Source organism: Neoarius graeffei, chromosome 10, assembly GCF_027579695.1.
Source record: "Neoarius graeffei isolate fNeoGra1 chromosome 10, fNeoGra1.pri, whole genome shotgun sequence".
Taxonomy (NCBI): Eukaryota; Metazoa; Chordata; class Actinopteri; order Siluriformes; family Ariidae; genus Neoarius; species Neoarius graeffei.
In genome coordinates, this window is record NC_083578.1 from 89161907 (window position 1) to 89177817 (window position 15911).

At 46.3% G+C, this 15911-nt stretch overlaps 1 protein-coding gene across 7 annotated transcripts in view; it reads left to right on the forward strand.

The window, feature by feature from the left end:
• sema6bb (sema domain, transmembrane domain (TM), and cytoplasmic domain, (semaphorin) 6Bb) overlaps positions 1-15911 on the forward strand; it is a 247084-nt gene that overhangs the window by 132649 nt on the left and 98524 nt on the right. For all 7 annotated transcript variants that reach the window (XM_060932577.1, XM_060932570.1, XM_060932572.1 and 4 more), the window contains 5 exons: positions 1429-1517; positions 3876-4093; positions 9008-9139; positions 9866-10015; positions 10594-10773. In XM_060932577.1, the coding sequence (XP_060788560.1) occupies positions 1429-1517; positions 3876-4093; positions 9008-9139; positions 9866-10015; positions 10594-10773 (769 nt within the window). The remainder of the gene's footprint in view (positions 1-1428; positions 1518-3875; positions 4094-9007; positions 9140-9865; positions 10016-10593; positions 10774-15911) is intronic.

A 15911-nucleotide genomic window follows, 5' to 3' on the forward strand; every position in this document is an offset into this window, starting at 1 on the left:
GCCGCCAGATGATCCTCCGCCAGCTCGATTGCCTGATCCAGCGACGCCGGGCGGTGGCACTGGACCCACTCTGCGGTTCCCGCTGGTAGACGCGCAACGAACTGTTCCAGTACCACCTGGTCGATGAGTCCCTCGGCGTCGCAGCTGTCGGCCCTCAGCCACTGCCAGCAGGCGTCCCGGAGTTGCTGGCCAAACGCGAACGGCCGGCCGACTTCCTCCAAGCGCAGAGCGCGGAAATGCTGATGATGTTGCTCCGGGGTGCGTCCCACCCGCTGGAGGACGGCCCGGCGAAGGTCCGCGTAGGCCAGCTGGCGGTTGGCGGGGAGCTGTAGCGCGGCCAGCTGCGCCTCTCCCGTTAGCAGGGGGAGAAGGCACGCCACGCGCTGTTCCACCGGCCACCCCGAGGTCTCTGCTACCTGCTCAAAGAGCATGAAGAATGCCTCGGGGTCGTCCTGCGGGCCCATCTTCGTGAGGGTGAGGGGGGAAGGGCCCGCGGCGGTGGAGTTGGTGGACCCCGCCGACGCGAGGAGGTGCCGGAACGCCCAACGATCTTCCTGTTGCGCCAGCACCAGGGCCTCGAACCGTTGTTCTTGCTCCTTTCGGAGGGCGAGCAGCACCTGGTGCTGGTTCTGTTGGGCCGTGGCGAGGGCGTGGATCAGGTCGGCGAAGGTGGAGGACTCCATGGGGCTGTTGTCTTCTGTGCTCATCCCGGGTTTCGGCACCACTGTGGCAGTTCGTGTAAATGGGTGGAGCACAGAAGGACGGCAGGACAGAACTGAGTTCACAAAAACTCTCTTTATTCAGCTTTCCAGCTGCACACACACACGCAGACACACGCACACACATCAGCTGTCTGCTTGTGGAGAGAGCCCCTCTGCTCTCACTCTCTCTCCTTAAGAAGGGCGCGGTCACTGGGAAGACACACAAACACATCAATTAACAACAGGTGTCGTGATTCTGCCACTTAACTTCCCCGACTCCGCCCTCCTGTCACAGACCGATGCTAGACCACGCCCCCGCTGCCACAGATCTGTTTAATCATACGCTTTCCAAATTATTGCTCAATATTTTTTCCCGTAAAGGTTCTGTGTAGAACCCTGTAGAACCCGACGCCCAGTGAACACTTAAAGAACCACTTTGGAAACTCGGAACCTTCAATTATTTAAGGAACCTTGAAGGAAACCTTATTTTTAAATGTGTGTATTAACTGTGTGTGCAGAACAAACTCCAAATGTTCTTCCTGTGAATGTTTCCTGTATAGAACCAACACCATCATGGTTCCTGTCGTAAATGGTTCCTGGTGGAACACTTTTTGGAAAGCCAGGAAGCGTCAACTCTGATAAATGACTCTTCAAAGAACGCTGTGTGTGTGTGTGTGTGTGTGTGTGTGTGTGTGTGTGTGTGTGTGTGTGTGTGTGTGTGTTGCAGAGCCATATTTTGTCAGTGCTGTGGAGTGGAGAGAACACATCTACTTCTTTTTCCGCGAGATGGCCATGGAGTTCAACTACCTGGAGAAGGTGAGAAAGAAAGAAAGAAAGAAAGAAAGAAAGAAAGAAAGAAAGAAAGAAAGGTAAGATGGGACAAAGAAGGATAAAAGGAAATGAATAAAAATGGGAAAATAGGAAAAGAAAGGAATAATAGGAGAAAGAAAGAGAGGGATCAAATTTAGAAAGAAAGAAAGAATAAAGGGAAGCAAAAAAGGACCAGAATGCAGGGATGAAAGGAAAGAAATAAAAAGGGAATGAGGAAAAGAAAGAAAGAAAGACAGAAAGAAAGAAAGAAAGAAAGAAAGAAAGAAAGAAAGAAAGAAAGAAAGAAAGAAAGATGGGACAAAGATAAAAGGAAATGAATAAAAATTGGAGCAAAAGAAGGAATATTTGGGAGAAAGAAAGAGAGGAATAAAAATTTAGAAAGAAATAATAAAGGGAAGCAAACAAAGAACAAAATGCAGGGACAAAAGGAAAGAATTAAAAATAATGAGGAAAAAAAGAAAGAAAGAAAGAAAGAAAGAAAGAAAGAAAGAAAGAAAGGAAAAAGACTGACATTGGCAACATGCCACACCCCCTGTGAACATTGCCGTGAGTAACCGGCCAATGAAAATGCACCATGAGACGCTTCGGGGTTTGATCTTGCGCCAAATGCCCCACCATGAGATTACGTTAAGCCACATGGATCAGAAGTTCCCTACAATTCTTCAGAACCAACAATTGGGTCGTCTCTTGTCCTGCATCACTCGATATAATCTTTAACAGAAGAGTATAGAATCGATTCCTCTCACTTGATCAAGAGCGTGTCTCATCATCTCATTGTACCACTGCTCCAGCTGGGACATTCCTGCAAAGAGTGGTGGGGTGGGTCCCTCCACCCCCTCCATGCCCCTCTGACACGGAGTTGATCCAGATGTCCCTGAGACCTCCTCCCAGCCACTATCGTGCTGGTGCCTGCCTCCAACAGGATCCGTCCATAAACCTGCACTTCACTATCACCTGGCGTCCTGACCAGTTTATCCTCAGAATTAGTGGATGGTGAACCGAGGACGAACCGCCGCCTCCATGGTGTGTTTTTTTCCCTGAAATTAATTCTGATGGTCCCCAGTGGAGAGACACAAATATCTCCATGTACACACCTCAACACCGTGAGCTGGCCTAGTGGTTTGCATGTCCGCCTCTCGACTGGGAGATCGCAAGTTCTACTCGTGGTCGAGTCATACCAAAGACCATCATAAAAATGGTACCTACTGCCGTCTGGCAAGGCATGCTGCAGTACAGATGCGAGTGGGAAGTCAAACTCTCGCGGTTACCAGAGGACACGCTCCTCACTGTAACCCTAGCTGTATAGGCGAGAGGCCGAGGGCTATAGAAGTGGAGATTGGCGCCGCCCAAAGCACCTTAAGGGCCTGGTTAGTACTGGGACAGGAGACTGCCTGGGAAGACCATGTCCTGGCACAGGAAGGACTTTGACTTTGATTTTTGACCACCTCAACCTTCTCCAATCGTGCAGTTCCCAATAACTCCACATGATCCAGTCAGCTACCAGGAGAGTGTCCAGTGGCACTGGACACTCCCGGTAGCTGAGCGACAAACTGCTCCAACATCACTCGGTTGATAACATCATCGCTGTCAGCATGCAAGAGCTGACGATGCTGTTCCATGGTGTGGTCTGTGCATTGCAAGACAGCCTGCTTGAGGTCCAGGTTGGTGTGAGGGAGCTGTTGGGCTGCATGCTTGGGTTCCTGTAACAGGAATGGCACGGAGCACACTTGGAAAGCTCTACAAATGCTTCCGGGTCATTCTGCTGACCCGTCTTGGTGGGTTTGACCTGTGGTAGGGTTGTGGTGGCCGCTCGATCTGCTGCTGGACCAGGCTAGAACCTGGGCACCTACAGATCTGCTTGGACGTGGAGAAAAACCTGGAAGCGCTGCCTTTGCTCCATGCACAGTGCGACAAGGGCTTGGTGTTGGGTTTGGTAGATGAAGGTGAGGATCTTGATGATCTCAGCAAAGGGCAATGACTTCATGACTGCACTCCATCCTTGAGTTCTGGGCTTCGGGGCCAGTGTAACACTCTCATGGTTCAGGGGAAGTGAGGGAACAGGAGGCAGACTTGTGACGACTCAGGGGTGCATTTTCAGCACTTTTAATTCATTCTGCATACACACACACAGAGCACTGGGTTTGTCAACTCTGTTTTTCTGGTCCCTGGCAACTCTGTCATGAAAGCACACTGACGCACACGTGAACTGCCAGTGATTAGACCCAGGTGAGAAACATCACGCATTACCTGCTGGTTCAACCTGCCTGGTCTCTGTCCACGACTGACGCTCGACCACGCTCCACTGCAACAGTGTGTAATAGTTTTTACGTGTGTGTGTGTTAGGTGGTGGTATCACGGGTAGCACGTGTGTGTAAGAGCGACATGGGCGGGTCTCAGCGCGTGTTAGAGAAACAGTGGACGTCTTTCCTCAAGGCTCGACTCAACTGTTCCATCCCCGGGGACTCGCACTTCTACTTCAACCTGCTGCACTCAACCAGCTCCGTCCTGCAGCTACAGGGGAGAGACGTCATCCTCGCCGTGTTCTCCACACCCACCAACAGGTACCCCCCCCGCCACACACACACACACACACACATTTTAATACTTTTATTTGGATCGTCGCACAGGGAAGGATTACAAATCCAAACATTATTGGAAATATTCTGCAGATTGGCAAGTGTGATCATATAAAAATAATAAGTCCAGTAGTCTCTATGGATAAATATGACATCTCCGTCTCCAGATGGACAAGCTTCCTATTATGGCAGAAATTGAACAGTATCTGGCCAGTCTCTTTGCTCTTGTTTTGCATAATCCACACAGTTGCAAGCCTCGCATGACCAGTTTATGTATATGTCCAAGGCTCCCAAATACAAGAACAATTAATTTGCAGTTATACCCAAGACCCATGATTGATTCAAGAAGTGGCTGGTACTTCAACATTTTGGCATTAAAACAAGTGTCCATATATAAATCAAAAGAGCAGCCTATTTCAACAATGGTTACTGTTCTGTTTGTTTCATCAATGATGGTAATATCTGGAGTGTTTGGGAGATTATCCAATTGAACATTGTCATGATTTTCTGTATTAAACCAGTTGATCTGCACCGCACTGTGTTTATGCATATTTGTAGTTGCATCTAGAATGTCTTTAATGCTCTCTGAGATCAGGTCAACCAGTCGGTCATGTCTTACAATGTAGAGTCCTTTATAAAAACTACAGCCATTAAAGATATGGGCAGTTGTTTCGTTTTCCCTAGTAGAACAGTGAAGGATGCAGTGTGGGTCATGATTATGGGGATACCAGGTGGCCAAGTTATACTTCATTGGGAGGACTTGGAGGCGGGCTTTGATGGTAAACATTAATATCTCCTCACCAACGGAGCAGTTAGAGAGCACAGAGTGTGACAACGCATGATCTGCAAAGGCTAAACCCGCCAGTTTCCCTTGCAGCTTTAGACTGGCCCAGTGCTGTGCGCTCTCTGACAGCTTCATTTGGAGGATGAAGGCCCGCGCATGTTTCGCGGGCAGCTCTTGCTCACCGTCGCCTTGCGCATAAGTTGCGCATGGGTAGATGAGTGGGTCTGTGATTATATTGTCATCGGGTGTAATTTTTGTGCCGTCTAGTTTGCCCCATCGCAGATGTATTCCTGTGCGGATGCAAAGATCATTTAGATCCAGCCAGTCTGACCTCACACCAAATCCGGTTGCTCTAATATCCAGTTTACCGTTGCTCTTCACCTGGAATCCTAGAAATTGAGCGTCGGCATCATGCGCAACGGGAATCTTCCGTCGCTTTAGGTGTTGAAATAATGAAGCCCGGGCCATTCCTCAGATCTGTAGATCGTCACTGTGTAGCATGTTGAGCAGGTGGCTGGTTCTGGAAGCGGTGTAGATCCATTCGATGTTGGGTACTCCCAGCCCCCCCTTCCTTTTAGACTGAAAAAGTATGTCCCTGGTTGAGTGTGTGTTTAGCCCGAACCATTGTCTTACAGTTCGGACAGTTATGTTATTGAGTTCAGTGAGGGTTTTTTGTGGGAGATGAAGATTTGCAAAAAGGTGTTGAATTTTGGACAGGGCTATTTCTCGAATGGCTTGTACTTTGAACATAACGGGTAGGGGGGCTGAGTCTATGAGTTGCAATCTACGAGTGTACTCGCTGATGAGTTCTGACTGTTGATGTTCCCAGTCGCCTGCGACATTGAATTGAACACACACACACACACACACACACACACACACACACACACACACACACACACACACAGAGGCAGACAGGAAAAGACTTTCTCTTCTTCTCTTCTCCTTTCTACATTTTATCTATTTTCTGTCTCTCCTTTCTCCCACCACTCTTTCCTTAATTTTTCCTTCGCTTGTGTTTTCTTTCTCATAACACATGAGGATAACAGAATCCAGACAGTGTCAGACACACACACACACACACACACACACACACACACACACACACACACACACACACACACACACACAGACAGGGGATATGTGGTTTCTTAAAGAGCTCTCAGACAAATTGGCCGTGTGTGTGTGTGTGTGTGTGTGTGTGTGTGTGTGTGTGTGTGTGTGTGTGTGTGTGTGTGTGTTGGTGTGCTGTGGCCACAGCAGGAGAGGATTGTGGGAAAGTGGAACTCGGAATGAATGAACTGCTTAATGAGCTCCATATTGTCTGAAAGGCTTTTAATGACGCTTACCATGATATTTTACGTTCACCTCTCTCTCTGTGTGTGTGTGTGTGTGTGTGTGTGTGTGTGTGTGTGTGTGTGTGTGTGTGTGTGTGTGTGTTATCCTCATTACAGCATGTCCCTGTATGTGGTGTGTGTTTATCCTACAGTGTGTGGGATTGTTTTTGGTGCCGTAAGGACAATTTCATTCTAAAACACAGTGTGTGTGGAAGAATGTGTGGAGGAATGCACCATTTACCCACCACTATTTGCTGTGTGTGTGTGTGTGTGTGTGTGTGTGTGTGTGTGTACACACTAGGGTAGAATTGACATGAGAAGTGATATCTATGACAGACAGACTGTCTTAACTCGAACCTTTCCAGCCAGCTGAAGTAAAAAAGGCTAAAAGGTCTCGACAGGCAGCGCACTGAGGGCAACAGAACGAAATTCCAGAAGAGATGAGAGAGAAGGTTATTGAGAAACTTGTACCGTAGATCAGTCTGGAAAGGGTTACAGAGCCAGTTCTAATCCTCTGAGACAGCAAAGCACAGCGAGAGCCATTATCTCCAAATTTAGAAAACTTGGAACAGTGGTAAATCTTCCCAGAAGTAGCTGGCTGACCAAAATTCCAAGAGCACATCAATCAGGGAGTCATTTGGGAAATCCCAATAGAACCGAGAAGAACATCTACGGAAATGCAGACCATGCTCACCTCATGTCCAGGATTCCACCATTAGAAAGAAACTGGGCAAAGTGGGATCAATGGGAGAGGTATGAGGCAAAAACCAAAAAGAGAAACATAAAAGTTCATCTCACATTGGCCAGAAGAACACCTTGATTGCTATGAAGACTTTGGGGATCATGTTCTGTTGATGGATGAGTTGAAAGTGGAACTGTTCCACCTGGTGTAAAGCGACCACAGTTTTCTACAATAAGAACATCAGACTGAGAGTCACACATGGTGGTGGTAGTGTGATGGTGTGGGGATGCTTGGCTGCTTCAGACCATTGACATAATGGATGAAATCATGCATTTTACTCTCTACCAGAAAATCCTGAAGGAGAATATCTGGTCACCAGTTCATGATCAGAAACTCAATTGCAGCTGAATTTTGAGGCAACACAATAATCTGAAGCACAAGCACAAGTCCACCTCTGAATGGCTCAAAAGGAACAAAGGGAAGGTTTTGGTGTTGCTTGGTTAAAGTCCTGACTTTCAGATGCAGTGGCAGGAGGTTACACCAGCGATTTGCGCTCGAAAGCCCTCCACTGTGGCTCAAATTAAAAGAAAATTCTTCCACAGTGATGAGAGTCTGATCTCCAGTCATCAGAAGTGTTTGATTACAGTTGGTTGTTGCTGCTGAAGGTGACACAACCCATTATTAAGCTGGCGGGTAAGGGGAGGGTGCAATTACTTTTAGGTGATATAGGTGCTGCATCACATTTTTTCTACTTACCAATCTGTCCATCTACCTATCAGTCTGCCAGTCTACCTCCATGTCTGTCTACCTACAAATCTGTCAGTCCACCTACCTGTCAGTCCACCTGTCTGTCAATCCACGTACCTGTCTATCTACCTACCTGTCAGTCCACATACCTGTCTGTCCACCAACTGTCACTCCGCATACCTGTTTGTCCACGTACCTGTCTGTCTAACTACCTGTCAGTCCACGTACCTGTCTGTCCAACTACATGTCAGTCCACGTACCTGTCTGTCCAACTACCTGTCTGTCCACCTACCTGCCTGTCCATGTACCTGTCAGTCCCTCTACCTGTCTGTCCGTGTACCTGTCTGTCTACCTACCAGTCATTCCGTCAGCCTGTTTAGAGTATCTGTCTGTATACCTACTTACCTGTCTGTTTTCCTAACTGTCTGTCTGTCTAGCTGTCTGACTGTGGGTCTGTCTACATACCATCCTTATCTATCTATCTATCTATCTATCTATCTATCTATCTATCTATCTATCTATCTATCTATCTATCTATCTATCTATCTATCTCTGTAATGCTACCTGTCTCACTCTCTCTGAGTGTCAGTGAGTCTCATATTGTTTTACAGTAGAGAAAGGGCACTTTGTAATTTACTGAGAAAGAGAGAGAGAGAGACAGAAGCAGTGAGACAGCTGTCTCCATGCTCGCTGTGTCAGTGAAATGCGAGTCCCTCAGAGATACTGTAGATGAGGAAGTTTGTCATTTCAGGGGAAGTGAATGTGAAAAATAGATAAGGAGGGAGTGGGTGTGAACAGGATCTCAAAGAGCTCTCTCTCGCTCTGTGTGTGTGTGTGTGTGTGTGTGTGTGTGTGTGTGTGTGTGTGTGTGTGTGTGTGTAAGTTTGACAGATATTATATTTATGATTATGAAGAGGCTCTGAGTTAACAAAGATGGAATATTTTATTTCTTGACACTGAAACTTACAGCAAAGTGCACACACACACACACACACACACACACACACACACACACACACACACACACACACACACACAGTTACCAGAATTTTTTTCTTCCTGTCTTCCTGTCTTTTCCTACACAAATCCTTTCTTCTTTCCATCTCATTATTCATGCACCTAATGAAACTAATTCAGATAGGGGGTGTGGCCTAAAGTTTGAAGGCGGAGCTGCATGATGGTAGTGATTTACATCGTACTGTAATAGAATAATTAATTTATTTAATATTAAAATAAGTAATTTCGATAGTGATTCAGAGAGTAACTGAAAACTATGATGATGACTGAACTCCCTCTGTCTCTGTTGCTCTCTCTCTCTCTCTCTCCCTCCCTCGACCCCCCCGGTGCAGTATCCCCGGCTCGGCGGTGTGTGTGTTCGATATGGAGCAGCTCTCAGTGGTGTTTGATGGCAGGTTTAAGGAGCAGAAATCTCCCGAGTCGATCTGGACGCCAGTGGCAGATGATCTCATCCCTAAACCCAGGTACACAAAGCAGTGCGTGTGTGTGTGTGTGTGTGTGTGTGTGTGTGTGTGTGTGTGTGTGTGAATAGTTAACAGAATAATTCAGTCATTACTGAATAAAAGTGTAGAATATTTACACTGTAAACACCACACAGTGCAGTGACTCTGTGTTTACAGAATAACCACATCATCTCTCTTTCACACTCACAACTCAGTGTGATGGAGGGATCCATGACTGAGAGAGAGAGAGAGAGATACACTCAATTATTTTAAAGCCCTGACAGGCTTAACATTTAAAACTTAACAGTGACAGAAAGAAAGAAAGAAATAGAAAAAGCAAAATGAAGGAAGAAAGAAATAGAAAAAGCAAAAGAAAATAAGGAAAGAAAAAAGAAAGAAAGAAAGAAAGAAAGAGAAAAAGCAAAAGAAATAAATAAAGAAAAGAAAAATAAGGATAAAATAATAAAGAAAGCGGGAGAAAAGGGAATGAAAATTGAGAAATAAGAAAGGAAAAAGAAACAAAAAAACAAAACAAAAAAGAAAGATTAAAAAGCGGAAAAATAAAGAACACCCAAATTGGTTTGAACCTTGATGTAAAGGAAGAAAGAGAGAAAGGAAAGTTAAGGAAAGGACAAACTCACAAACAGCCTCATTAAAGTTTCATGTGAATGAAAGAAATGCAATAAAAATGAAAGGAATGATACGTGTGTGTGTGTGTGTGTGTGTGTGTGTGTGTGTGTGTTTCAGACCCGGCGGCTGTGCTGGTCAGGGCTCCAGGTTTAACTCGTCCACTTTATTCCCTGATGAGATGCTGAACTTTGTGAAAACTCATCCCCTGATGGACGAGGCCGTGCCCTCTGTGGGGCGGAGACCCTGGATCATCAGGACCATGGTCAGGTGAGATGCAGAGACTCCACCCACTGGGTCACATGGGGTCGTGCTGGACCACACCAGGTCACATGGGGTCATGCACAGTCAGGTTTATATTCACCACTGGGGGCGTGTCCCAAACCACACACACAATCATCAGTCTACTGTGGGCGTGTCCCAAACCACACACACAATCTGTCTACTGTGGGCGTGTCCCAAACCATGCACTATATTCATTATATAAGGAACATATACACCATCACGTCTCACTAGTTTCAATTCACTGTGGGCCTGTCCCAAAACACACGCCATATTCACTCCACTGTGGGCAGATCCTTAACAGTACACACCCTCATCAGTGGATGTGTTCCAAACCACACACCCTATTCCCTATATAGGCCACATTAGCACTATCAGTATGCTGTAGTATGTGCACCCTGCACTCATCTGTCTTAAATACGCTAACGAGCATACTCATTTATTCCGCGTGTCCTTAGGGCCCTAGTATCTGATTAAGCTTTCGGCAGCTTCATTTTCTCCGTGTCTTGAATCAGTATGGAGGCATGTTTTAATCATCACCCGTCCTCACGTGTGTGTATCAACAGATATCAGCTCAATAAGATGGTGGTGGACACAAACGCAGGTCCCCACGGCAACCACACCATCGTCTTCCTCGGATCCAACCGCGGCACCATCCTCAAATTCCTCGTCATCCATGACAGAGACAACATGGTGTCCAATGGCAACGTCTTCCTGGAGGAGTTGGAGGGCTTTAACCCAGAGAAGTAAGTGTGTGTGTGTGTGTGTGTGTGTGTGTGTGTGTGTGTGTAGTGCATTCTGATTGGTTGATTGGTCAGATGCTGTTGATTCATTTTCTATAACAGAAGCTCTGACGGTAGTGAACTCATTCTACATTTACATTATCGTATCCATAGCAACAGCTCTTTCACAGGGACTTGTGTTGTCGGTGAGATGGTGAAGGTTTTGTAATTTTATTAACATTTCGAAACATGATGACAAGCTGTGTGTGGGTTTTTTTGGAGGGAAAAAAAGAGGCCAATGAGGGAAGGGCCGTTTGTAGCTGCTATAAAATAATCACTGGTTTTTGGTGATCTTTTGCAGCATTAAATGTAATTAGAAATGGGTAAAAAATTTATAACATCATTATATAATAAGTAATAAAATGGAAAATCAGTGTGGTGTAAAAGGAATAAAACACTTCCTTCAGAACGTGCTGTTATAGGAAAATAATCAACTTCAGCTTCATCACACTACCCTGTCATTGATTATTTTCCTGTAACAGCACAACACCAGAAGTGCTTTTTTCTTTCCTTATGGAGGTTATCACGATGAAATCTGTACCAAGGGATGAGTGGGATAAACATACGAGATGCTCGCTGCCAAGAACAAACGCTTAGGCAAGATTTGCACTAGCATAGCAGCTGCACTAATTACACGTCTGTCCCCAAACTGTTTAGTCTGCACGTCTTTCTCAACTTCTCTCCCACACTATTTCTGCCTCTCTGACCTGCTCCTCTGTGTATGTTTTCTCCTGCTATCACACTGATCGAAAGAGATTGTTCGGAAAACTGTGCTATCACATTCTTCTGTCTCCCTCATTCATCATATTTTTTCCACTCAGTTTTTTCACAAAGACCCAGAAAAAAACAAGGTATTGAAAATTCCTTTGCAGTTTAACATCAGTTCACATCAAGCTGAGAAAAACTTAGAATGAATCTGAGTAACCCTTTAGGAAGAGGATGAAAGGTTGGTTTATAAGCCTCACTGTTAAAAAGAAGCTGCACTTCTTAAAAAAAAAAAATGGCCGGCTTCATGTTGGGCGGAATTAATGGATATGAGTGGGAAATTTGTTGATGCGTGTTGGTGAAACTCTTCTTCTTCTTTCAGCCGCTCCCATTAGAGGTCGCCACAGGAGATCATCCAATTTATGATCTGCATATTTGATTTGGCGTAGGTTTTACACCGGATCCCCTTCCTGACGCAACCCTCACCAATCTATCCAGGCTTGGGACTTGTACTAAGTATGCACTGGCTTGTGCTACTCCACTGGCTGGATATTTTACCTAATCTGCATGTCTTTGAACTGTGGGAGGAAACCAGAACACCTGGAGGAAACCCACACAGACGTGGGGAGAACATGCAAACTCCACACAGAAACACCTCTGTCAGCCATGAGGTTCAAACCCTGAACCTTCTTGCTGTGAGGCGACAGTGTTCACATGTGCCGCTGTGCTGCTCACATGTGAATCACATACATGAAATGTTTTGGTCAGGATCTAGGCCTTATCAGAGTATTGAAAAGCGCTGGTTAAAGTAGTAAATGACCTACTATAAATAAATGACTGTCATCAGTTGGTAAATTTTAATTGTGACACATTTAGTTGTCTCTGTGTCACTGCTCTCCCTATATAAGGTACTTCTTGGTACCATTATGCATAAAAATGGTATTAGCTTCCATTGCTATGCTGATGACGCAGCTGTACAAAGACACTAAAATTGTACACAGTTGGAATCTGATGAATCACTGAAGAGAAGATTTCGAAAGGCAAAGTGCAACAATTTGTTTATTAGAGAAACCAATATTACCCATATGCTTTGAAACTCTGACATTCCATGTCCCAACAGCTAGCCGCTGTGTCTGGAGATCAGGTCGTCGAGGCCCCTGCCTTCGACTGCCACCCAATCCACACTGCACCAGTCCCCTACTGCTACCTCTGTGGGTGGTGAACCCACAGGAGGTTGGGCCCACGTCACCTCTTCGGGCTGAGCCCGGCCGGGCCCCATGGGCAAAGGCCTGGCCACCAAGCGCTCGCATACGAGCCCCAACCCTGGGCTTGGCTCCAGGGTGGGGCCCCGGCTGCGCCATACCGGGCGACGTCACGGTCCTTGGTTGTTTCTCCATAAGGGTTTTGGTGAACTGCTCTTGGTCTGGCCTGTCACCTAGGACCTGTCTGCCTTGGGAAACCCTGACAGGGGCATAATGCCCCTGACAACATAGCTCCTAGGATCATTCAAGCACACAAGCCCCTCCACCACAATAAGGTGGCAGTTCTAGGAGGGGTTGTCACCGGTTCTGTTCATAATTTTTATGGACAGAATTTCTAGGCGCAGCCAGGGGCCGGAAGGAATCCTGTTTGGGAACCACAGGATTTCATCTCTGCTTTTTGCGGATGATGTTGTCCTGTTGGTTTCTTCAAACCAGGACCTCCAGCATGCACTGGGGCGGTTTGCAGTCGAGTGTGAAGTGGCTGGGATGAGAATCAGCACCTCCAAGTCCGAGGCCATGGTTCTCGACCGGAAAAGGGTGGCTTGCCCTCTTCAGGTTGGTGGAGAAGTCCTGCCTCAAGTGGAGGAGTTTAAGTATATCGGGATCTTGTTCACGAGTGAGGGAAGGATGGAGCATGAGATCGACAGGCGGATCGATGCAGCCTCCGCAGTGATGCTTTCGCTTTACCGGTCCGTCGTGGTGAAGAAGGAGCTGAGCCAAAAGGCGAAGCTCTCAATTTACCAGTCGATCTATGTTCCGACTCCCACCTATGGTCATGAGCTTTGGGTAATGACCGAAAGAACAAGATCGCGGATACAAGCGGCCAAAATGAGTTTCCTTCACAGGGTGGCTGGGCGCTCCCTTAGAGATAGGGTGAGAAGCACAGTCACTCGGGAGGAGCTCGGAGTAGAGCCGCTGCTCCTCCACAGCGAGAGGAATCAGCTGAGGTGGCTCGGGCATCTTTTTCGGATGCCTCCTGAACTCCTCCCTGGGGAGGTGTTCCAGGCATGTCCCCCCGGGAGGAGGCCCCGGGGAAGACCCAGGACACGCTGGAGGGACTATGTCTCTTGGCTGGCCTGGGAACGCCTCGTTGTTCTTCCCGAGGAGCTGGCCGAGATGTCTGGGGAAAGGGAAGTTTGGGCTTCCATGCTTAGACTGCTGCCTCCGTGACCCGGTCCCGGATAAAGCGGAAGAAGACGAGACGAGACTTTGAAACTCTGGTGAAACTGGATACGTAGAAATGTCCAAAGGGGGCACTATTAAGCCCCTGTGCCATGCCCAAATCCAATCTTTCACCAGAATCTGATCCATTTCTGATGTTTGTACCAAGCTTCATGAGGGTTTGAAAAATAATAAACAGAGGGGCTTCAGAACCCTTGGTGCTTGGACCCCTAAAAAAAAACTCAACGAACTAATAACCCACAAACCTTCTGAACTTCCTCCATCACGACATGGAGCTGAGCTCTGCAGCCGTTCCTCCAGCGAAACGGTCATAAATTAGTGATGAGCTCCAGCGTGAGAGAGACAGCACTCAGCCAGACGTGAGCTAATCAGGGCAGAGTGGAGGAAATAAACCGGATTCACCTCGTCTCAGTGGAACCAAACGGCCGCTGGTCCTGCTGTGCGTGTTAATGAGGCTGAAAGTGCCATGCCACTGAGAACTCCACTTTAATTGGAATCATCGCTCAGCTTTCCAGCACTTTCAGAGTTTTCTTTCACTTTTTTCCCCTCCAGAATTTTTGTCACTTAGAGAGAAAAATGGGAGGAAAATTACTTTGTTTGAAAGCGTCATGGTCTTCATATCACATATCTCCCCTGTTTAAATGCTGTTGCACAACCAGGAGGTAATCAGTAGTGTTTGGGGGGGAAACAAACTGGTGTTAAGGTTAATAGAGCTACTTGAGGTTTTTTTTTAGTTTCTTCGACCCAGACTTCCTGTCATGGCTGAAGAGATTATGGTTGGTTATCTACAACAACCAATGAAAGGATTCATGGCTAGAATTGAGCTCCCATGTTTTTTTCTTCTGGCTTTAACTTTAAGTGAGTTTTAGTCTGGTTTTATGTCGGGATCAGACCACATGATATTTTTGTCTTTCACGATGTCAGATTAGACAATCACATCATAATGCCAAAAACCCTTGCTGTGTCTCGGTCAGGAGACTGCTAACACTACAATTTTGACTCAGACGAATCATTGTTCACGTCCTTGCACGTCGTCGAGGAGGAGGGTCAAGAACCTGTCAATCATGGCTGTCAAGGAAAACGTCGTAGGAAAAAATACAAAGAATTCTGCGTGCTTGATTTTTTTTTTGTCGGAGTATCATAGGATGTCCCGGATGCCACATTGTTGTTCTTTGATTATATTGGACTACAAGGCCTGCTTATCATTCCCGACATTCATATTCAAGTCCATTACTGGAAATCTGTCAATCATGTAGCCTGAAATCGTGTACTCAGATCTCAGTATTCATCTGAAATTTAGATTTAGTCGAGTTTTTAAGTTTCGTATTTGCCTAGTTTTAGCTCCTTCACCTGCAAGCCAGGCCGGATGAGCTTATCCAATCACGTATTGTTCGTCATCCATCATTGTCATCAGTCAACGATTTACAAAAATCACTACTCCTCCTACAGGATTGATTGGATTTCAATCAAACTCACATAGAATGTTCCCCAGGTGGGTGTGCACAAACTTTGTCAAGATGGTGGCGCCACCTGTCACATTTACGATTTTATGGGCGTCTGAAATTTTTGGTTGATTCGTCACATTAAACGCTACTCTTCATAAACTGCTGTGATATTTTCACTGAAACTCACCCAGAAGACTCTAAAGACATATTCCAACAAGAATTGTTCACCAGGTGGTGCCACCTGCCATGGATGAGGCTACAGAGGGGTCACGTCACATGTAATTTCATGGAAATCGCTACTCCTCTGACAGGAGTGATCAGATTTCAAACTCGCACACAACAACAGTGGGCGCTATGAGCTCCAGCCTTATTGAGGCGATTTTTTTTTGTGTGTGTCTAGTTTTAATCTGAACTTTAGTTTGACAAATAAAAACTTTTTCCATAAAAGCTCATTTTCAGTATAAGTCAGCACTGACACTGAAGAAGAGAAACACCGTTCGGTTTCACC